This window comes from Fusarium fujikuroi, chromosome FFUJ_chr01, assembly GCF_900079805.1.
Source record: "Fusarium fujikuroi IMI 58289 draft genome, chromosome FFUJ_chr01".
NCBI lineage: Eukaryota > Fungi > Ascomycota > Sordariomycetes > Hypocreales > Nectriaceae > Fusarium > Fusarium fujikuroi.
The window spans coordinates 3,998,613-4,021,651 of record NC_036622.1 but is presented as its reverse complement, the minus strand read 5'-3'; the positions used below and the strand labels follow the sequence as shown (position 1 = coordinate 4,021,651).

The following is a 23,039-nucleotide window of genomic DNA, read 5'->3' as shown; positions in this document are numbered from 1 at the left end:
TAGTGCTGTGTCGATCTGTTGTTCGGTATCCATAAGCGGGTAGACAAAGGCAATTAAATTCGCCTTCAATCCGTCTATGATCGGGTAGCCAGGTAGCTATGTAGCCCTGACTAACATAGATTGGGCACGATTAAACATATCGTCCTGCGGTCAATCGTCCAACGAGTGTGTAAGCCTTTCGCAGGGCTCTGGCTGCTATGGCTGCCAGCATAATGACCCGGTCTGCAGGGCAGCCGAGTGTAGGTAGGTACATAACGCACGCAGGGCCAACGCAGAAGTAGCAGCGGCGGCGACATCAGTTTAGAAGCATCGGGACCCAGCGGGGCCTAGTGGACGGCCCGCTAGCTGATCTGCTTATGATAAACGAGAGATCCTGTAGGGCAAGAGGCCAACATGAGGCTTTTGAGAGGCCCACGTCAGAGGGGGGGGGGTCAGAAGTTGGGAGGGGCGGGCTAAGCTGCAAGTGATGCCCAACACAATACGACACGTCGACCACGAGAGCCAATTGCAGCGCAACGCTCCAGAACCCAACCGTCACTTGCGGCCAATGATAAAAGGTAAGCCTCGCTTCTTCTGGAGTTCGATACAGGAGCCCGCTTGCATCGACACCGAGTTTCAGCTTAGGCAGGATTGGTCTCATGAGCACGATTCACTGGGCATCGACAGTGACAAGTGTGGGTTGGGAGATGCCCTATATGCATCTATCGTAGCCTGGCAGCAGCAGCAGCATCATCATCATCATCATCATCATAGTCATCATAACAGAACAGGTCAGGTCCACGTGGACTTGTTTTGTAACTCGGTAGCATTAGATGCCAGTTCCCAACGTACGTACAACGGTCATCGCTACCACGCAGCTAGCTCTCCATGGATACGACAGGACGAGGCCGTTGATATCAGGCATTGCAAAACCACGAGACAGTTACATAGTATCCGACCATGCATTATAGGCTAAAGTGATGTGTTATCCGTCGATCATATCTTAACAATCCTTAGTGACGTATGTTTCGGCATATGATACTCGGCAATTATGACAACGCTACATTGTCAATATGGAGACCAAACCCTTGGAATAACAAACAGTTGACAATGATAGTCTACAGGGATGACACAGTAGTCATCGTCCTGAGACGGACATAACCAAGCCGCAATCTTCTCTAATACCAATCACAGACTCTAAAAGAACTCGAGATGAACAAATTTCAAACGAAATCTATGCGCTAACTTGTGTAGATGATGAAGCAGAGTGCTGATGTCAACAATGCTTTTATCATAGAGTCGGTTGGTCGATTATAAACCGTAGATAGAAACCTATTCAAGATACTTGCCAAACCCTTTCATCAATTGAAACTCGACTTGATAATTCACATCCAACCGTAGTCAAGACAGCAGCCTAATCTACCTGTTCACGCTATTCAAATCGACAATAAGTATGGAAGAGTGGAAGCCGTTAGCGTCAAGCTAGCGAGCTATAGCAGATTATTATCTCGGTTCGGATTTATGCAAGCAAGGGACGTCCCGATGTCAAAATTGTCCCAGGCCCAGTTTGCTTGTCCATGTCCAGCTAAGGCCCTGGTCTAAGTCTGTTGTCATTATTTCATTCGTAGCTGGAGCTTTATTAGGGCCATTTACTGTTGATTCCTCCCTACGATCCTATTTCCGTTGACGCGTCCCCCTTGATGACTTGGAAGTTAAATTGCCTCGATCTCGACCACGCGGAAAGGTTCGACTGGCTCTACCGTGATCAGATGTTTTGGGGCAGTGCAGGCTTGGCCGTGGGTCAAGCTGATAGGCCAACGGCATACGCACGCTGTCTTCCTGGATTGAGAGCAGAATGGTGTGAGATAACTTCGGGATCTGAAGGGGAAACTTAACGAGTTGCATCACGCAATGGCGGTTCTGCAATTCTTTGGCATATAATAGAGATAAAAACAATGTCGTGCAACGACCACCTTGGAGTTAAGCTCACAGTATTAAAAACTAAGTACATACTCCGCACAGTGATAGTACGGGATGACGTTGCCGTTGCCAAGGGTCTTGGGCGTCTTAGGGTCTTGGATTGTCCCTGGAGAGAGCACTGAGCGTACTACGTAAGGACGGTAAGGTACCGGCTTTGGCGGCGGGCAGGGCAGTTGTACAAACCCCACCGGAACGTCTATCTCTTCCATCTTTCATCCCTCTCCTCTCACTCTTTTCAAGTTGAGGGCTTTGCAAAGCTCTAGAACATTTCACCACCGGAACATTGACAATCGCTAGTTATCGCTGTCGTCATAGACTTTGGCGACGCCAACTCACAACATGGCGGCATTCCTACGCGGCAAGCAGACGGGCATGCAGAATGACCTATCAGCGAGCATCAGACCTGAACTCTTCATGCCCGACGATCAGGCTCGCTATGGCATCAACTCTCAAATTAGGTATCGCTCCGTCTCGCCCAACATGTATCAGTATCATGTATGCATGCCCCAAAATGACCCAGCTGACCATCCATTCTTTGTCGCAGCTGCTACGCTTACGATCCAGTCCAGTCCCTCCTAGCTATCGGAACTGGTGAAAGCAAGTTTGGCCCCGGTAAAGTCTACATCTTCGGTCAGCGACGTGTACACAAGATCCTCGAGCCTCCCCGACGCACATCCTTCCAGATCGTACAATTCTCCGCCAACCGCCTTGTTACCGTTGACGCGAAGAACGAGTTGGGAATATGGGACCTCGACACCGGCGAGCGCATCGCCGCTCTGGTCGTCGCCGGCCAGGTCGTCTCTTTGGTGACGGATCCTATGCTTGACTGGGCCTTTATCGGTTTGTACAATGGAGACATCATGGCCTTTGATCTGGACAGAGGAAGCCTGGCCCGTTCCTTCAGACTTCCAAACTTTTGGAAAGAAAAGAACCCTGGTGCGACAACTCCGAACCTCATAACCATGTCTCTTCACCCCCGAGACGTCGGTAAGCTCCTCTTGGGATACACCCATGGCGCTGTTGTCTACTCGTTCAAACAAGCCAAACCTGTCAACTACTATGAGTATGCTGTTCCAGCAGGTGCTCCGGGAGGCAACGGTGCAGCTGTTGAGACGGTTCGAAAGCCTCGACTTACACATGCACTCTGGCACCCCTCTGGTACATTCATCCTGACAGCTCATGATGATGGAAGCTTGGTGTTCTGGGATCCAAAAGCCGAGAAGATTGTGATGGCGAGAACCCTGACGGACTTCAACGTCGACCAACCCTCGCCTGAAACTCCTACACCTGCTTTACCTGAGCCCATCACTAAGATCGCTTGGTGTTGCAAAGAGAATTGCGACGATAGCGGCCTTCTCATTGCAGGCGGACAACGCCCAGACGCATCGCCAAAGGGCTTGACATTCATTGACCTGAGCCAGACGCCAGTCTACGCGACCTCGACCTGGCAAATATTGGCTAATTACTGCAGGGGGAAACGCCAGAATGTTCTTCCTCTTCCTTCTGGTGCGCAAGCGATTAACTTCCTCCTCATTCCACGATTTTCTCCTCACTTTGCTGGCGCTCAAGACCCGATCGCTGTCATGGTTCTCCTCTCATCTGGTGAACTCATCACGCTGAGTTTCCCCTCTGGCTACCCGATCAGTCCTACCAACCAGCTCCACCCCTCCGTTTCTTTTGTTCATCCATTTGTGACAAAAGTCAATGTGTCATCTCTCGAACGTCCACGCTGGCTCTCCATGTTCGAGAAGCGCAATCAAGGCGAGCCGCTGCTTAAAGGAGGAGCCGAGGCGTCGCGACCTCGGAAAAGATTTGAAGAGAGAACCATAATCCAAGCCGCTCATGCCGATAGTACAATCAGGATCTGGGACTCGGGCCATGCTGATGAAATTGAAAATGGAACCCAGCTCCAAGTCGATGTTGCTCGAGCTCTGGACCGATACGATGATGTAGAGATTACCTGTATGAACATGGCGACTAGCACCGGAGAATTCGTCGTAGGAACACGCACGGGAGAGGCCATCATTTATCGATGGGGTCAGAATCGCTTTTTCGGCAAAGATAAAGCTCTCCAGCTTGACCCCAACCCCAAAGGCCTCACGGACATTAGCTCGAGAGCAGAACCAGGCCTGAAGGAGGGCCTGCAGCCTCTCGTTCTCTACGAGATGATGATGGGCCCCATCACAGCTATACAGGTGTCCAATGTTGGATTCGTAGCCGTAGGCTCAGAACTGGGATTCCTTACACTGATTGATCTTCGCGGACCTACTATCTTCTTCCAAGCTCCCATGACGGATTTCGCCAAGCCAGATAAGCGATCTTCATTCCTGAAGAGCCACAGTTCTTCGCCGGGCCCCCAGAAAGAGTGGCCTGTCGTAATTGAGTTTGGTGTCATGACCTTGGACGAGGACAAATACTCGAGCATTTGCTGTTTTGTGGGAACGAACCTAGGCAAAGTCATCACCTTTAAACTTCTGCCCGGCCAAGACGGCACATACTCTGCGTCGCTCGCAGGAGTTGTATCATTTGATGGGAAGATCATTTCACTCAACCCCATCGAAGCTGACACGGGCAAGCCTGCCCATGCTACTGGACCGATCGTGGCAGGCCTCAGAGAAGGACGTCAGGTCAATGGCGTACTTGTTGCTGGTAAGTGGCGCATGGCTTTGGCTCAAATTGGCCCAACTAACAAGGTCGATAGTCACGCAAACAGAAATCCGAATCTTCAAACCAGCCAACTCTAAAGGCGCGTCAAAAGAGTTCGATAGCATACTGTGTGATTCTGCATGTGTAGCAGAGCTCGAGTTACAGGGATTCGCTGTCGTTGGTGTGTTTGGTGACCGAACTGCTCGTGCATTCTCAATCCCGGGTCTCAGAGACATCGGAAAGGCCGATCTTCCCATGATAGATGTGACGAGGAGTACAAACTCAGTTGTTACTCAAACTGGCGACGTCTTTGCTTGGACAGGGCCAAGTGAGCTTGCCGTGATCCACGTCTGGGGAACGGGTAAAGGACCTCAACAATCTCCAGACACGCTGATCAACCCCAAGCTTGAGTGCCCACCTCGGCCGACTATTTCAAACATGCAGTGGATCTCGGGCAGCCAATACATCTCCCCTACCGATCTTGATCTGCTGGTTGGAGGCCCAGATAGGCCTCCCAGCAAGCGAATGATGGACGCAGCGGCAGCAGAGCAACGGGCTGCTCGGGCTGGAGAGTCAGCCGCCGCATCAGGATCGGGCAGCCAGGAAGGTTGGGGAGACTACCTGACGAGGCAACTGAACGAAAGGACCGAGAAGTTGAACATGATGGGTGACAATATGGAGAACCTGCAGAACAACAGCGCTGGATGGGCAGATGATGTAAACAAGTTCCTCAATAAGCAAAAGAGGAATGTCGTTATGGGCGGCCTTAAGAGCAAGTTCTTTTAATGCGGAATCGAAAATATCCAAGAGTTATGATGGCGGACAGGCAACCAGGTTAGTTACTATTACAATGAGGTACCAAGGCAGAGTCCTGGTCAATTTACGAGTGCAGATAGGCATTTTCTCCAACATGTCGACGGAGAGTCACGCTTTAAGCCACGAGTTTGAACTAAAGAGTGAAAGGAGTGTAGGGCTTTGTTCTTATTGAGTTACTACTACCACATTGATCATCTCGCAACTGAAATCTCGGTGTCACTTGAGGGCGCATCTTGAATCGCAGTCTCCTCACTGACCACTTCCTTGGAAGGAATAGCGAGGAAGCTGGGGTGGCTTGTCGGACACGCGATTAGAGCCATCTTGTTCAGCACGGATTTCCGCGACCGCCACCATTCTCCCTGTTCGAGCAGTGAAAGACTGGTCATTGGAGCCATGGTAACCATCATTTGGGGGTGTAGTCTCGGAGAAACCTTCGTATTCGCTTGAGGCCGTGGAACTTACCGGCGAGACTGGCTCTACCTGTCTAAGCGGTGAGTTGCCAGGCTTCTGCCAATTTGCTGGAGGCACTATCTGAAGATGCTTTGCTGACTCCTTAGTTGATGAACTGGCTCGAGTAGAGCTATGATGATTACCACTGAATTCGACAGAATGCCTTTGCAACTGCTCCAGGGTTTTAGACAGACTAATATTCTCTGTTTGATACTTCCCAGCCCTGTGCTGCGATTCAAGTGCTTCGGCCTGCGCAGTCTGTACTATGGCTTGATATTTCAAAGCATTGCGTTGGGTGGATTGGAGCTTTCTTTTACGCTGCCTCGCTATTAAGAACAGCGAAATAGAGGCTACACTCATTATTGCCAAAATCGCAGCCAAAATCACGGCAGCCAGATATGAACCTTTTGGATCACCGTAAACGATATTGGACGAGCAAGATTCGAGCTCTCTGAGCTCAACGACCGGAACAGGAGCCATCTTCAAGACTACGTTGTGAGATGCTATAGGCTGAAAGTGGCAGTATTTATTCTGAAGACGTTACTTACCTCGAGCACCGAGAGAGCCTGCAAGTGGCGGCGTTTTAGTGCTGCTGGAGAGAGTCTGCTGGCTTTCAGTCCTTCCAGAGCTTGTGTTGGTAAGTCGACAAGATATTCAAGGAAGCTACCTCGATTATAATATAGTGGTGTAAAAGGTCATTTCATCTTCAAGACTGAACATCGATATAAATCAGAGGCGAAAGAATGTAAGGACTATTGGCCTGTGTGATCGAACAATAACTTTTTTGTCGAAGCCAAGGGGAGGTCTAAGGGCTGTGAACATTCCCACATCATGTTCTCGAAATCGATAACATGCTGCAGGGACACAAACCAAGGTCGGTCATTGGAGGTTGTGAGTTTATTGAACATCACTATTGTTGACAGGACAACCAGATGTATCGGCATCAAGCCCTTGATCTTCTTTGAATTTCGTGAACTGCACATCTGTTAATATTGACAAATGATGGAACAAAGTCAAGTAGCGCCTTCAGAATAATATCTTGTGACAAATTAGATTTGGCTGTATTGGGAGATGTTGGGCGTTCTCAGGGCTCAGGGGGCGAGTAGACTCGGACATCGAATCGAGATACTGAAATTAACTGGCTTAAAGGTCTGCTAAGACATACTAAACTCACCTAAATCTTTTATCTATTATCTACCTACAATAGACATCTCAAATTTCTTTGACCTCCCCTAAATTATCTGTCGCAATAGCAACAAAATTGTGCCCGAGAAAAAGTGCTCCGGGATGGCACACGCAGCCTATATAAAGTATAGAGAGATGGCATATTCAGCCATGAAGCTACTGCGGGCAAATCGTAGTTGGGTTCGTTGAATGATACCTCGTAGCTGAAATGGCAGCATATATCCTAGTACACGTATTCAAAGTTCGGGTTTTCCTTATCCGTCATATCCATGAACGCAGTAGTGTTGGCAGTAAAATCATGGCCCGCTGCTCGTAAAGCTTCACGAAGCTGCTCTTTCCGTTTGTTCTCCCACTTGAAGGCATATCTAAAGACGAAAAACAGGGCGAACTCAATGCAGTTGGCGACAAGAAGTGATCCGATACCAAGGTGGTAGGAGGGTGCCTGCTCGGGGCGGTAGAAAAAGGGGCTGGCAATGTTGCCAACACAGGCACCAAACCAAATCATACCAGAAACAATCATCTTTTTGGACTGGCCTCCGGTGTTTGAAGTGATGAGAGAGAGGCATATGACAAATGATGCCTGATAGGAGCCAGTGAGGTAGCTTCACAAAGTTAGAGGACAGCAAGTTGAGCAGGATCCAATGCACCTACAAGCAAATCAAACGGCCAACGTAAGCATCTTCTGGTGCCAGAAGAAAGCCAAGAGCTCCGGCTATAGTTGGTATCATGAAGATGGCACTGACCAGAGTTCGGCTATTGGGAGGCATATACTTGTTGGCCAGAGCACCAAGTCCGATCCAGATGACCACGAGGGCACCCTGAGGAATGCCCAGCAGGGCCGTATGCAGCGTATCAAACCCAAGACCCTGGATGACTAGCGTGGAGAAGTTTGAAATTCCGCCGTTGGGGACATTAGAAACGAATCCAAGCAAAGTGAATAGCCATGTCTTGTAGTCGAGGTATGCTTCTTTGATTTGACCCCAATTGATTCTTCGCTGCTCGATGCCAGTTTGGTTGCGTCGCATTCGAGCAATCATGATGAGCTTCTCATCGTGAGAGAAACCTCGAATGGTGCGAGGAGAATTGGGTAGTAGCAGAACGAGAGCGATGGCCCAAGCAGAGCAAAAAGCGCCAACTACAAGGAACTCGTAACGCCACGACTGAAGCGCTCCTTTGATTTTACCAATTGCATAGCCTGTCAAAGAGGTGTTAGGTATAACTTGAGAGAAAGTAGACCGAAGAACTAACCAATCAGACCTCCGCCAGCAACACCTATGCCGTTGAAAGCATACCAAGCTGATATACGACTTGGTTGCTCTTCGCGCGTGAAGTACATGGAAGTAATGAGCATGAAAGCCGGGTCTGCGATGGCTTCAAATGCGCCGGACAGAATTCTGAGAGCGAGAAGACCAGCAAAGTTCTTTGCAGCGGCCTGTGTCATGAGGAGAGCACCCCACATGAAAATGTTGAAGGCCAGGTAGTAACCAGGAGGGCTGCGTTGCATCAGGAGGTTCGAGGGAATAGCCCAGATCAACCAACCGAAATAGAAGCTGCTCGAGAGCCAAGAGTACTCGTCACCTTTAAGCTTGAGGTCATCCTTGAGACCAAAGATGGCAGCATAGGAACTAGATAGGTATGGTTGGTTAGATATCGTGGTCTTTCGAGTGCTGTGTAGGTTAGACATACAGTGTTGTTTTGTCAACATAGTAGAAAAAGTAGCAAACTCCCAGAACAGGTATTATGAGTCGGTCGAGTTTCCTTCTGACTTTCTTCTCCAGAATTGGGTCGATTGAATCATCAGTAGGATATTGTGCAAGAGCTTCGGCGTATATCCCGTCCCCTTGCGGTTTGTCGACATTACCAACTTGGACACTGTCAATCCTGCTGATTCTATCGTCCGCTTGTTCCATCTCTTGAGCTTGGGCCTGGGCCTGGGCCTGGGCCTGTTCGAGTTCACCTTTTGTGGCGTTGACATCGGCCATTTTGATGGCGGGGAGTGTTTGACTTGCACGAACTGCAGAAGGGGGCAGGGCGATATCGGCTTTTATAGCCCGAAGACGTCGGCCGATAAAGATCTGGTCCGTTGCTTTTAAGATGGGGCGCCCTGCAGGAGTAGATCGATGGAGCGAAACACCTTCAATTCATTTGTAAGATGGACTCAAAGGCGGAACAACGACTAGCCCACATATAGGGCGGAACTTGATATATGTATGTTTGGTGATTCTGATGGGGTATTGGGCGTTGTAATAGTTGCCGATCTTATTCCAGCCCGTTATTTTCCCCAGGCAACGTGCTCGTGGTGATAATATTGAACATACCGACATGGGAATAAGACCGAGCGCGGACCCAAATCCGATTTTTCGGCACTTGATCAGACTCCCGATGCATTTCGTTCGACGAATGGTTCTAAAGTTTCCAGTTTTGGGTCAGTTCCTCCCCAATGATAACGGCTTTTCATTGATGGATTAACTAGATCCCAAGATCCTTCCAGTAAAATACGCCTCTCAGAAGAACATTAATCCACAATCTGGGGGATTGTCGGTAGATGAGGAGAAAACTGTGGAGAAGTTCGGGGTAAGCTCAATATCAGGATGACGAGCCTTGCTAGGGGAGGAAAAGAAAACCCAGGATCTTAATCCTAAGTGATGAAAAGACTTGGGTAAATTTACATAAATTTGAGGTATTCTTATTAAATTTAGGATATCTTGTATGAGTTTATTTTGATACCTTATATGAAGGTGTGGTATGTTCTTGCTTCCTAAACGCCATGCAACCCGTGATGTGGCTGGAGATAGCATGGGTTTGGGGGTTGACCAGGGGTTGGGGAGGGAGGGACAAAAGTTCAGACTACTTAAGAGTCCTCAGTGACAAAAAAGCTCAGAGCAGTTGATGGCTCACTTGGCTTGTTCTTTGACCAGTTAATTCTCACCACGATCTGAGATCGAAGGTTTGTTTTGGCGTTCGTAGCTCCGGGTTAGGGTATCATGACAAGATTCAAGCATGAGCTTGATGAAAGTTTAAACATAACATACAATAAACAATCACTGCCGTATATGTGAGAAGTTTAATGTAATTGCAGAATACACAAAGTCAGGGTTTGCTCATTCGCAGATGAATCAGACACTCATCACCTGAAGAATAGATAGTGAGGGGACCATGGTCGAAACACCTCAATAAAGCAACACCATCTGTGACGTAAGACTAATTTGTCAAGTGTGATAAATTGTTCAAGCGATGGTATGACAGTAGAGTAATTTAAAGACAACTGCAGCATGGAGAGAATTAAATGGGGAAAATAAGAAGAAGTAAAATCAGCAGAGATGGTGTAAAGAAGAGCTCTTTCTGGGTGATTGTAACAGTTTGAGACGAGGGGTTTCAACATGACAGCTATTTCAGCGACCGTCAATGAGTTCAGGGCCCCTCGAACTGTGCTCCTATGCCGTATGTATCAAGCTGAGTGTCCGTGGTGTGAGCCTCTGGTGACTGACGTTGATGCGTCTGGGCTGCAGGCTCAATGACAACCTGTGACTGGAATAGGAGAACGAGGACTCGGTGGCAGATATATGCAACGCATGAAGTGACACGAAGATTCCACAGTGCTTCCATGTGCCGAAAGGTAAGGTTCGAGGAAGGATCAATTGGCGTCGTTGACCACGCTGAAAAGGGGTCGTCCCTTAATGGCTGTCGGAGATAGGCATGTAACTGGACTGAATGCTGTCTCTCTATGGACCAGATCAAACCTTCCTGTGATCGGACCGAGTAATGTTGTTCGTAGCTAGCGCATCTGAACAAGATTTCTCGTCAGCATGAACTTGGTTCCAACATCATAGCCTGCGGGGGACTAAAGGGTTCGCCAATAGAGAGTATAGGAGTAAGAACTTACTCTGATTGTACGGTATCTTCCATTATGAGACGTATTCAGAGCTTCATGCTCCAGTCAAAGAACCGAAGAATTTTGTGTCGTAGAGTTCAGGAAACTGGTGTACTGAGGGCTCGCCCGTGATTGTTGTTGAAGATTGCTTGAGTAAAGACAGCAACAAGATGTAGGGAAAGTTCTATGCTTTTTATACGACGGCAAAAGGATGACGAAGATTCCTCTACATCCCGGCATCATAATCTCCATCTCGTCAATAGGGAGCCGCGGGACGGGGCGAGGCGACTCCGTTGACACTCGCGTGCACGCATCAGTAAGGGGGATAACATGGTGGTGCTGAAGATAGGGTAAACTGACTGCACTAGTCTAATAGACTAATGTGCACCAAAGCAGATTGAAACACGGTGTTGTAGTCTTGGATGATCAAGGAGATTCGAATGTCTCGGAGGTAAAAGCTCGTGGGAGATGAAGATGACGAGGGATGGAGTCGACAAAAAATGGGAAGAAGAAAGCAAGTGAGACAAGAGAAAAGATGGCGGAGGGAACAGACAGATAATGACTGGAATTTGAGTTTCACGGCTGACTTGGGTAGGCAAGGCACATCAGAACCAAAGGAGAAAGAGCACCTTGAGTGGGTGACGCCTTCTTGGCTGACCGGATCGGTTGGAAGGGCGTTCGCCCTCCCAGGCTCACCGCTACGGCGAGGCTGCTTCAAAGGAATCTGTCAATAGACATTCATTGGTGAACAGCCATTATTAAATCCTGCATGACGACCAAACCCGATAATAGATGCAAGGTCAAGGCTTCACACGCAAGATGATGGTGTTGGACCAAGCTTCCGCACCATGAACCCGCACACATCTGTAAAAATAGGGGGGCGTTTTAGGCAGAACAAGACCATACACACCCACTGGGAAATCACAACCAACAGCATACAGCTGAGCCACCAGCCGACCTCCTGGAGACCTGCAGAAATCTTCAGCGAGCCTTTTCAATTAAATCGAGAGTTTCTTGGCCGATAGGTATGAGCTTGCCTTTCAGAAATTTCAGAATCAGTGATTTCAAACAAACTAATCGCTAGAAATGGCAAACCTCAAATTCACGACATGTGACCTCACAATCATATCATCGGCCTTTTATATATTCGCATCCCGCACGCGTTCTGATTAACCGGGTCGACGGAAGTCTAAGTTGAGACCAAGTCTCAGCTGACCCCATACCTCTCCGTTTTCGACTGAAACATTTGAGAGGACATCATTTTGGGCCCCAAGGAATTTCCAAGTCCGGCTATTTCGATATAAACTTCCAGGAAACTTGGCACCGGGCCATCGAAGCTCTAATAAGCGATGGATGGTCCAAGTTGTCACTCGGGATCGGGGAGACTAGATGGTAATGCCGGATCCACCAATCTTAGCGTCGTTCTCTCACCAGTCGATATCATATCTTCGTTGAAGCCTCGCGGATATTCTGCTACGCAGTAGCGTATCGGCGAGATGCCACACTGCAAGGTCGGCGTTTACAGGTGTCAAGTTGTGTCAGTTTGGGTCAGGTTTGGGCCAAAGGCAGGTAAAGCCTCGCCCATTATGAGACCCAACCCCTCCAATTATGGCTAGTAGTGAAGATTTGCTCGATCTGGACCAACACAATACTCTCAAGGCTGACTGATGCTGAAACTACTCCGTTTGCAGTTTGTTCTATTCTTAGTGCTATTCTGCCTAAAGCATCGCAGCGATCATTCTCATGACGAGTTTTCTACACGTCTTCGGTTAGCCATAATATTCTTTGTGGGTTAGATTGTGTTTCGTGGTGCTAATATGTGACAAGTGTTTATGTGACATTGTAACTCTCCCTGCCTTTATGGAAATCAAATGGTCTGAGCCTTGCATAACGCCTTGTGTAACCTGAGGTCTGTTCACCAAATTACAAAAGGGAGGCGGTATCACAAAGCAGGGATGAATTATGTCAACTGCCAATAGCATTTGATCTCACCTCAGGGCGTGAGTCTTGACTAATCCATGTTGTTGCCGTTGGTTATCATGTAGCTTAAAAGCCGGACTCTCCAGAGGACTGAAATTACACAACCAGGTGTGACAGACTCGGACCAGGGAGAAGGGTAAAATCCCTTCTCTTTGTCATTAGTCTAAGACATGAGCCACACCCACATGGTACTGGCTTTTTCAGAATGATGAATGCGTGGGAGGTTTTCTCTCTCGGTGAGGATTGGGGACCGGCTACATAACCCTGGCTTCGAATGATACACATCATCTTGTTATTCCCTCCCTGCTGGTCAAGTCTGTTCGCTTTTGTGTCTGATTGAGTTTTGATCCAACTCTTGGTTGTCTTGACCTTTTGAAATGCGGTGATACTAACGACTTATAGTAACCGCTTCTCATATCACCTGAATACTCCCGTAGCGAACTAGATCTTGTAACATCTAACGGTCTAAATAATGACTGCGCCAAACATATTATTGACTCTTCTAGCTTCAAAGCAGCCTTTAAGTACGGTTTTCTCATTAATTACGTGGCAGATTAATTCCAATGAATCAAGTATGGATGTGTACAGGGAGGGTCTCTACATAAGCCCAGGGGTTTACAGAGTGTACTTTCAACCCCCCGGCTCAAAAGTTACCAGTTCACCATATATCCAAATTGAACTCTGTGATAAGTTTATCATGCCTGCAAACTGGAAGGCCTTGCTTGCGGGTGTTGGAATACTCGAAGACTTTGATTCGGGTTGCAAAGATAATTATCTAGGGAGTCAAGGGGTTAACTAATTCATCCCAGATTAACCCATAGTGTTTCAAGTCTTGCCAAATATTCTTATCATTCAACATCGAACGCTGAAATTTTTGCCATCCCCTGGCCGCATTTTCAACTCCCCGGACTGTTCGCTAGAGATTGCAGGCCCGTAATCGACCAATTGAGCCTTGTGTGATTCGTCTTACAGGGGTTTTGGTCTTGTTTTGTTGTTATCTGCCGCAGACTGACTCGTGCTTTGGAAGTTGATGTGCGTAGCCTGATTCCATTTTACATTTAATATATGGATTGTAGGAATGAGTGTTCTGTCTTGTATAAACGCTACTAATGAGTTAGTGTCTCTATCTCGGGAACACATTCCAATTTAGACAGCAACAAAAACTCGTTTATTTTACATCGTTAAAAATGCCCACTTTTACCCGCGATTCCGTCACAAAGCAAAGACATTACAGGCCTGCCCCAGGCTCAAACCCCGTTCTTAGCGCCAGCTCTACGCTTTGCTACGGGTTACCTCTTGTATCAATGGCCCCGGTATCGGTTGGGAAATACGGAGTACATAAGGTTAGTAGATATCATTACAGCTCCGCAACCTCCGAAAGCCGGGAGGGGAGGTGCCCCTCGTCACCTACGAAAATGCGGGGCAGAACATTTACATTTTCGTTGACTGAGTAAGAGCTCCGGGAAATTCTTTTGCTTCCAACGAGAATCTCTCTATTACAACACCACAGATCAATTCATCGTCAACAATGCCTCAATCTGCCCTCCTCCTCGGTTCCGGCTTCGTTGCCACTCCTGCAGTCGAAGTCCTCGCCAAGGCTGGCGTTCACGTTACTGTTGCTTGCCGTACTCTCGCCTCGGCCAAGAACCTCGCTGGAACTTTCGACAACACCAACGCCATTAGCCTCGACGTCAACGATTCCGCTGCTCTCGAGGAGGCTGTCGCCAAGCACGACATCACCATCTCTCTGATTCCCTACACATACCACGTTGCCGTCATCAAGGCCGCTATCAAGGCCAAGAAGAATGTCGTCACTACCTCTTACGTCTCTCCTGCTATGGAGGAGCTTCACGAGGAGGCCAAGGCTGCCGGTATCACAGTCCTGAATGAGATTGGTGTAAGTAATGCCACCCTGTCTTGCAATTCTAGCTTGCTGACTTATCTCAGGTTGACCCTGGGTATGCTTCTCGACCATCTACGACTCTAACCGTTCGCTAACACATATAAGTGTCGACCACCTTTACGCCGTCGACTTCATCGACCGCATCCAGCAGGAGGGTGGCAAGATCAAGTCCTTCAAGAGCTTCTGCGGTGGTCTCCCCGCCCCCGAGAGTATGTTTCCAAACTCAATGGCCAATGATCACAGCTAACCAACTCTCAGACTCCAACAACCCCCTAGGTACTCCAGATCCCGATCATGACTCACGCCACCGTCACTAACTACGATTAGGCTACAAGTTCAGCTGGAGCAGCCGAGGTGTCCTTCTTGCCCTCAAGAACAACGCCAAATACTACGAGGACAACAAGCTGGTTGACATCACCGGTGTCGACCTCATGGGCACTGCTAAGCCTTACCACACCGGCTACTTGGGTTACAACTTTGTTGCCTATGGAAACCGCGACAGCACTGGTTACCGCCAGCGGTAGGTTAGAGAGAAATACTTTGAATGGCAGTGACTGACCTCCACAGCTACCGCATTCCTGATGCCGAGACCGTCGTCCGGGGAACCATTCGCTACAATGGTTTCCCCCAGTTCGTCAAGGCTCTCGTCGACATTGGCTTCCTCAGTGTTGATGAGCAAGACTTCTTCAAGCAGGCTATTCCTTGGAAGGAGGCCCTCCAGAAGTTCATTGGTGCTAGCTCATCAAGCGAGCAGGATCTGATCAAGGCTGTTCTCTCAAAGACCTCTATCAGCGATGAGTCTGTCAAGAGCCAAGTGCTGGCTGGACTCAAGTGGAGTAAGTCTAAAGTGCTGGCGGTCGGTTTTGAGCGTATACTGATATACTATTACAGTTGGTGTCTTCTCTGATGCCAAGACCACCCCTCGTGGAACAGCCCTCGACACCCTGTGCGCCACTCTTGAGCAGAAGATGGCCTACGAGGATGGCGAGCGCGACCTTGTGGTGAGTACCAACAGGGAGCTTGACTTCAACATGGGATTCCACTCTGACTTTTATCCAGTTCCTTCAACACACTTTCGAGGTCGTCAACAAGGATGGCAGCCAGAACACCTGGACTTCCACCCTTATCGAGTACGGTGCCCCTGAGGGTTCCGGTGGCTACTCCGCCATGTCCAAGCTCGTCGGTGTTCCTTGTGGTGTTGGTATGTTCTCCCTGCCAGATTGAGTTATTGAGCTTATACATACTGACCAAATCCGTAGCTACCAAGATGGTTCTCGACGGTACTATAACAGATAAGGGTGTTGTCGCCCCTGTGTACCCTAGCCTTGCCAGAACATTGATGAAGCAGCTCAAGGCAGACCATGGGTGAGTTATACGATTACATTCATTGCAGTCATTTTACTAACTGAGTGTAGTATCGAGTGCAAGGAAAAGATCATTGCTTAAGTGAATATCCTGACGTTCGAAGGCATGCTCGCCATATGAGAAAATGTACAATCCTGTGAGTCGGCCACAGCACGCATATTGTACCACGACACCAAAATAGAAGTAAAATGAAGAAAGAGATTTTCGATAGTCCCCATTTGATGTGTTGCTCCCAATGTCTTGCTGATGTGATATTATATTAAGCCAAAGCTGTATCTAACCCCTATTACCCCTTTTCTATACGAAGTGTATTACAAGAACAAAAAGCCACCTCTAACTACCCTATAATAGTAATATCCTCCACCCCCGGGTCTATAAAAGAGTGCAGGCAAAGGAAATCATAACGAGAGCCAGGATGCCGCTTTCACCCCGAGCCTTGACGGCTGAGTTGACGATGACAGGAGGTTGATCTCCGTGATGCCCGTCACCGCCACTGGATCCGCTAGATCCACCGCCATTACCTCCATTCCCGCCGTTGCCTCCGTTTCCGCCACCGCCTCCGGAGCCTCCACTGCCTCCAGAGCCCCCGCTGCCCCCGCTACCACCATTGCCTCCGTTTCCAGCAGTGCCTCCGTTCCCTCCGTTCCCTCCGTTCCCTCCGTTCCCTCCGTTCCCTCCGTTCCCTCCGTTCCCTCCGCTGCCGCCGCTACCTCCGCTGCTTCCACTCCCTCCATTTCCACCGGGGACTGGAACTGGAACAGGCTTGGGACCTTGATTGCAGCCTCCAGGAGGACAAGTCGGAGCAGTCCAGTTACCAGTACCGTTGTAAGAACATCCGCGGCACGGCTGAACGACAGGCTTGAGTTGACATCTGCCATTGGGGCATTTGTTGCGATAAGGGCAGTTGACAACATTGGGTGGGCATTCGTGCCAGACGTCACCTGGCTTAGGGTTTGGGCTGGGATTGGGAATGGGCATACCAGTTTGGATGGGCTGAGTGGGTGCAGGAGTAGGAGTAGCACCTGGGAAGGCCTCATATACGATCTGGGCATTGTTTCTCTTGTACAGGTCGTAGATGGGCCATCCCTGGATCGTGGCACCTCCACAGGTTCCCTTGGACCTGTCGGCTGGATCACACCATTGATTGCAGAGAGCGTTATCAACCTTTACAACGCGGTAGGCGATGGGCCCTGGGGAGAGGTCAAGACGGTCACAGACACAGCTGTTTCCACGGAAGCCGATAATGTTGCCGTTTGATGAACATGATGAAGTACAGCCAGCTTGACCCAGATCGAACTGACGAGGAAAGGTGCCGGGCCTAATAGCAACGCATCCAAGATGTTGGAACGCCCCGTCTTTTGTCAGAGCAGGATCAACCGTTGATTGCGCGAAAACGCCAGCAGCAAAGATGCAAGCAAAGAAGAGTGGTCGAATCATGTTGCAACAAAGAAAAGTAATGAATGACTAGGAACACACAAGGAGTAAGTGAGTGACTGGTTGAGTAAGACGATTCGAAGTCAGAATGAGATGGAAGAGAGAGATATTTATCCTTGATCCAGGCCCAGGCCCTTGGGCTTGCAGTGGCCATGATTCTCTTGGCTATTCGTGAACAGAAGATCTGAGATGAATATCTGAGACAAGGCTCCGAAACCATCCATCTCGGGCAATTTTTGCAGTTTCCAACGCGCTGTTTTAGGCTCCGGGCGATGTGGCATGCCGCTTTCAGGCTTGTCTTGGGTTCGAGACATCCAGGACGATAGCTTATTAGCAGAACAGAAAATGTCTTGGCTGATCGGGATGGTCAACCACGTCAGGAATGGCCATGTTTCACCTCGAGGGGATCAGCATGCTCGTTTTCGATGTCTAAATCAGGCAATGAGTTAGCAGCAACTCTGAGATGGCTCTGTTCTCACCAAAGATACCCTATAATGATATACTGGAAGAAATGAGGTTTCTCTTGTTCAAGCCGCTGAGATACACCATTACCCAGTACGAGATCTCGATATATATTATTAGACTATGGGCTCGAATATACTAACATCGAACCATTGGCTCACGTGAGAACAATTACTGCGCCTTCTAAATAGACTTGATAAATACGGTCCATGATACTCATGCAGATGGCATCGGGACTCTACATTGGATGTAGTTCTAGATATTTCTCATACTTGTCTCACAGTCTCTCTATAGCTGGAAGGTTCAAATCCCTCCACGGCTCGCAAGCGCCACATTCTAAGAATCTATGGATTCGCAGCTCATCATGGACCTCTATCACATTCCATGATCCATTATCAACTTCATTACACTATAGATTCATAGTCGACCGTGTAGACGTAACTTGTATACTCCTGCAAATGGTGAGAATTTCCTCCTTATATGGAAACCAAGTCAGGCGAGATCAACCTCCGTCCTCAATCTCACATTAGCTTATGCGAGTCACATTTTCGAACAGCAAACAATATCAAGACCGATTGGATAGAATTGATCAAGAGCTATTTTTAAGAACAAGTAAAATCAACCTCCACCGCCACTCTCCGCCAAACCGGTCGCCCCTTTTAGTTTTAATGTGATCCTGTGCTTCGTCAAAGCTGCATCCGCTAGCTTGTACACCAGAAATCAAGATCGCTCGCGTTGTCCATGCCCTTCCCACCTCCCTAGCGATCAACTCTCCACTTTCATCACCCCATCACCTCTGCAATTCCATCACTATCCACGGTCTGATCCATGGTATCCTCCATTACAGATTAGATGTACCACATAGTGCCACGGAAAAAGTCTCTCTGGCGCTGCTCGCCATCCTGAGGCGTCTGGCTAGTTGCACCACCAAGGCGGATCAATGGGGGTGCTTCAACGTTCCTGTTAGGAAGGTTGGTGGAAGTACCATGCGCCTGCTTCTCTGCAGCAATCTCGTGGCCCTTGGGACCGATTCGGAAACCATCACTAGAGTTGACGTTCTCATGGGCGCGAGCTCGGTTACTAGCGAGATGCGCGTAGTAGACAGCCGGATGGAGCGAAACAGGGGTGGTCGAGCGCGCGTACGAGTAGCACTGCTGGTAAATCATCTTCTGTAGATCATTCACTGGCATGTTCATCTCATCCAGGATGATATGGTAGTGAACCGGTCGAGCAGTCCCCTGGATAGCGACGTGTGAGTTGAGGTAAAAGTCAAACATAAACGGATGCGTGACTTCTCGCTCAACCAAAGTACCGGGCAAAGGATTGCCATTCTTATCGCCTCTCTGAGGGAAGAAACGAATGTGGTGACGCTTGGTGGCCACAATCACAGTGAACTTTGGCATCTGTCCAGCAGGAAGGATCGTGCCAAGATATTTTTTGATCTCTTCGACTTCCTGGTCCAACACATACGCAAATTGTCCCTCTCCTACACCATCTCGGAAATAGATTAGGTGTTTAGGAACCAGTCCTTGGTGGCTGGCTCTCCAACGAGGGATGAGCTCACCGAACATGAATCGAATGTTCGAGGGGGTCAACATCTCGACACGGTATCCGTTGGTCTCAGCAACTGCGGCGTAACGAGTGGCATCCTTGTCCACAGACATAGTCATCGAGGCGGTGGATGGAGTTACGCCTCCAGGAGCGGCGTGGGATACATCAACACCTACAATCATGGTAGGGCGGGTGTCGGGGAAGAATGTAGCGGTCTTCCACAAAGGAGGAGTGCAGGAAGTAGCACCACCCAGCTTGGCGTTCACCTTCATGCAAACATTCGAATGGTATTGCCCATTGTTCTTCTGCACGTGGTTGCCGAGGACGACCTGGGTAAGAATGCCAAATCTGCAATCCGCAGACTTCTTGAGGCGCTCATAGGTGCCGCTGTTCTTCTTGGAGACGATAACAAACAATAGTTGGGTGTAGCCCCGTTGCTTCGTGATCTGCTCATGAGCGTGAGCAATGGCACCCGCAGCATCATAGCGTAGGGCACCAGGTGTAGGCAAAAGAATAGGGTCGGCAAGCACTTTGCCTCCGTGGCCGATGTAGGTGGTTTTGAAGGTACTGGCAAAAGCCTGCATAACGGCTTGCGGAAGGGTCATCTCCAGGCAGATAAAGCCCCAGCTCTGGAGAGGCGCGACATTCTGCTTCCAGAACTTCTTGCCTCGCAAGTCCCAGCGACCAGCAAATCTGGGTTCGGCTGTACCTTGTCCAAACCTGACGATTGGGGCATTCAGAATGCGTGCCTCGGTCTTTGCAAACTGCGAATCGATGTTGACGCCATACTCCTTCAAAAACGGATCTTGACCGATCTGCAGAGCAGCAGCTCCAGTCTGAATGTCTCGCTTGCGAATAGCTGGGCGGGTGACAGCAATTCTGATCATGGCGGCTGTCTGGTCGGGGTTAAGCTTGAATGGGTATCGCTGCATGTCCTCAACGAAGGCAAGCTCCATAGGAATCATGCCGCCTTTTCCGGCATCAATGAGTGGAAGATGAGATAGTCTCAGGGTCACGTTGTACTCCTTCTTGTAGTACTCATACACCGAGATGTCTTTCCCGTCCTTTTCAAAAGTCCAGGTCCTGGCCGATGCGCCCGCTTCGCCGAATTTCTCATTGAAAGCAAAGTCTTGGATGGTATACAGTTTGTCCTCGTTTTTTCGGCCCCTGTGCTTGACCTTGAACTTGAGTCGACGCATCTTTCGGAGCTGCTTGAAAGCATCCGAGGAGGCCCAGCGTCCAGTTTTGCGGTCCTGGACAGGCTTGAGCAACTCGTGGAGACTGCCAGGTGTCTGTCCTCCAAACTTCGTATCCAGAGTGGCGAGGAAGTTGCAAGCCATCTTGTCCATCGGTTGGTTGCCGATCCAGAAACAAGTGTTGGCAACATCAATGTTGTAGCCAAGGCCAACACCTCTCTGCTTGATGTTGTCACTCATGCGGATGGAGGCATATGTGCCCTTGTGAACCTCAACAATAGCTCCATCGTGAAGAGGGGCTCCAGGCTGACCAGTCTTGTAAAAGTTTCGCTTGATGGCCAGGAGGTTCTTTGAAGGCCACTGTCGCACAAGATGATCCATAAAGTTCAGCGCCTCTTGAACGCTGTTGTTAAAAGAAATCTTGTGTTCGAGATAACCTTGGAGAGCAGCAACTTGAATTTCGGTGGTTTTTCGAATTGTGACCAGAAACTTGCCGCCTTCGCGAGCTCTCCCACCAGCAGGTCTTCTGCCCTCGTCAAGGTCGACAGTGAAGCGAGCCTCGCCACGTTCCACAAGAGCAGGGCTCCATGCCAGCTTCTTCCCATCGAAGAGCCACTTCTCGAAGTTGTAGGCTTTCATGGCATTGCGAGTAGTGTCATGTGCCCAGATCTTCTTCATGACGGGGCCAATCTTGTCCGGGTTGGGAGAGATGAAAACCTGTAGTATTTGTTAGAATGAATGGAATGTGAACTCATATGAAAGCTACTTACGTCGTACTGAAAGATCTTTTTGCTGTAGTCGAACTTGGTCATCCTGTACTGGTTGACCTCGATCTGCTCGGGTTTCCCCTCAGTGTTGAAACGCCCATTTCGCAGTGTGAACAAGTCCTTCTTGGTCTCGGCCACGTAAGCGTCAGGGGGCAACTCCATTCGGGTATTGCCTTGATTGTCCTGACCCTGGGGCTTGGCTGGATCAAAGCCAAGGGGTTTCTGGTAGCCGACAGGAGCACCGCCAGCAGCAGAGCCAGACGCAGAACGTGCGGGAGACTGATAAGGGCGTCGTCCCGAGCCGGAGGGACCTCCAGACCCAGCCGGGGAAGGGGAGCGACCTCTATCAGACATGGTGACTGAAGTGTCTGGAAGAGTCAGTGACTGAAAGGTAGAAGATGATTGGTGAAGAAAGATTGGACTGAGTGAAAGTAGAATATGCTTGAAGTGTGTTGTAGGTGGGTTGAGGGAAGTGTTGAAGGAAAGAAAAGAATTGAAAGAGGAGAAATAGAGGTTATTTATAGTCCCGAGGGAATGTGTGCTTGGACTGAACTGGCAGAAGGGGAAGAAGGAAGAGATTCACCGGTCGCGGAAGCAAGCGATTTGCTGTCAGTTTGTGCAAGCGCACGAGGTTTGGGAATCTGATTGATGTGAGGATTTGTTGTGAGGGCAAAAGAGCTTTATTTAAGCCAAGCAAGAGAAGTATGGTGCTTGCGAAAGGCTTGATAGAAGCTAGAGTTGTTGATGTGCTTGCCCAAGAAGAGGAAGCGCAAGAAGGAAGCGGCGGTGATGATGAAGGAGGAAGGAAGGAAGAAGAGAGGAAGAGGGAGGGAGGAGGGGATTATATAGCTGAGAGAGAGGGAAGCTGGAGAGGCAGTGACTCACTGTGTGGTGCACCCAAGCTGAAGCTTAGGATGAGTTTAGGATGGAGAGAGGAGGTGCTGAGGAGAGGAGGTGCACGAGGAGAGAAAGAGAGGAGTTTAGGATGTGCACAGAGAAAAGATATCAACAAAACACCCCAAGAATCAGGCAGCAATTGCACTCAGAAATTAAGGGCGGGCACTGCAACAGCACTGGCAGATTATGGATCCGGTGATGCATTGAGGAACTGAGGAAGCAACAGGGGGCACTGGCAATGAGGTGACAGGAATTACCTTGGCTATGAGTATCATCACATACAAGGATACATCAATGCCAAATGTTAAATAGCAACATAACTGGCCATTTCTGACTTCATGTAAGCTTAATAAGAATTTATAAGAACGTTTTTTGGGGTAAATATGGTTGAGTGTCAGTTGAGTGTTTGATGGTCTGACGATTTGCTCAAAGCCACTACCCAACTGGTTGGACTGAACAGTGTATTCATTGCCAAACAATAAAATATTGTGGCGGTAGTGTTCATAAACATGCGGGCCGTGGAAAACAGAATTAGAGACACCGTATTTGGTATATGG

At 49.0% G+C, this 23,039-nt stretch overlaps 7 protein-coding genes; 2 read left to right on the top strand and 5 right to left on the bottom strand.

The window, feature by feature from the left end:
* Positions 1-2,298: 2,298 nt before the first annotated feature.
* FFUJ_00849 (related to SRO77-polarized exocytosis by regulating SNARE function) lies at positions 2,299-5,391 on the top strand (the record flags this gene model as incomplete). XM_023570485.1 has 3 exons in its annotated part: positions 2,299-2,441; positions 2,504-4,608; positions 4,661-5,391. 3 exons carry the CDS (start codon positions 2,299-2,301, stop codon positions 5,389-5,391), a joined length of 2,979 nt encoding a protein of 992 aa, XP_023424667.1.
* Positions 5,392-5,670: 279 nt separating this feature from the next.
* Positions 5,671-6,351, bottom strand: FFUJ_00850 (uncharacterized protein; the record flags this gene model as incomplete). The annotated part of the gene is made up of 1 exon (XM_023570474.1): positions 5,671-6,351. The coding sequence occupies one exon, from the start codon at positions 6,349-6,351 to the stop codon at positions 5,671-5,673; it is 681 nt and encodes a 226-aa protein (XP_023424666.1).
* A 928-nt stretch (positions 6,352-7,279) lies between these two features.
* Positions 7,280-9,038, bottom strand: FFUJ_00851 (related to allantoate permease; the record flags this gene model as incomplete). XM_023570463.1 has 4 exons in its annotated part: positions 7,280-7,658; positions 7,708-8,251; positions 8,305-8,681; positions 8,743-9,038. 4 exons carry the CDS (start codon positions 9,036-9,038, stop codon positions 7,280-7,282), a joined length of 1,596 nt encoding a protein of 531 aa, XP_023424665.1.
* Positions 9,039-10,467: 1,429 nt separating this feature from the next.
* On the bottom strand, positions 10,468-10,962 carry FFUJ_00852 (uncharacterized protein; the record flags this gene model as incomplete). XM_023570452.1 has 2 exons in its annotated part: positions 10,468-10,840; positions 10,940-10,962. 2 exons carry the CDS (start codon positions 10,960-10,962, stop codon positions 10,468-10,470), a joined length of 396 nt encoding a protein of 131 aa, XP_023424664.1.
* A 3,473-nt stretch (positions 10,963-14,435) lies between these two features.
* FFUJ_00853 (probable saccharopine reductase) lies at positions 14,436-16,256 on the top strand (the record flags this gene model as incomplete). XM_023570441.1 has 10 exons in its annotated part: positions 14,436-14,804; positions 14,855-14,865; positions 14,916-15,019; positions 15,069-15,086; positions 15,138-15,330; positions 15,378-15,646; positions 15,702-15,811; positions 15,870-16,011; positions 16,070-16,175; positions 16,226-16,256. The coding sequence occupies 10 exons, from the start codon at positions 14,436-14,438 to the stop codon at positions 16,254-16,256; spliced, it is 1,353 nt and encodes a 450-aa protein (XP_023425518.1).
* A 291-nt stretch (positions 16,257-16,547) lies between these two features.
* Positions 16,548-17,612, bottom strand: FFUJ_00854 (uncharacterized protein; the record flags this gene model as incomplete). The annotated part of the gene is made up of 1 exon (XM_023570430.1): positions 16,548-17,612. One exon carries the CDS (start codon positions 17,610-17,612, stop codon positions 16,548-16,550), a length of 1,065 nt encoding a protein of 354 aa, XP_023424663.1.
* A 1,307-nt stretch (positions 17,613-18,919) lies between these two features.
* On the bottom strand, positions 18,920-21,939 carry FFUJ_00855 (QDE-2 argonaute-like family protein; the record flags this gene model as incomplete). XM_023570419.1 has 2 exons in its annotated part: positions 18,920-21,535; positions 21,589-21,939. The coding sequence occupies 2 exons, from the start codon at positions 21,937-21,939 to the stop codon at positions 18,920-18,922; spliced, it is 2,967 nt and encodes a 988-aa protein (XP_023424662.1).
* Positions 21,940-23,039: the final 1,100 nt, after the last annotated feature.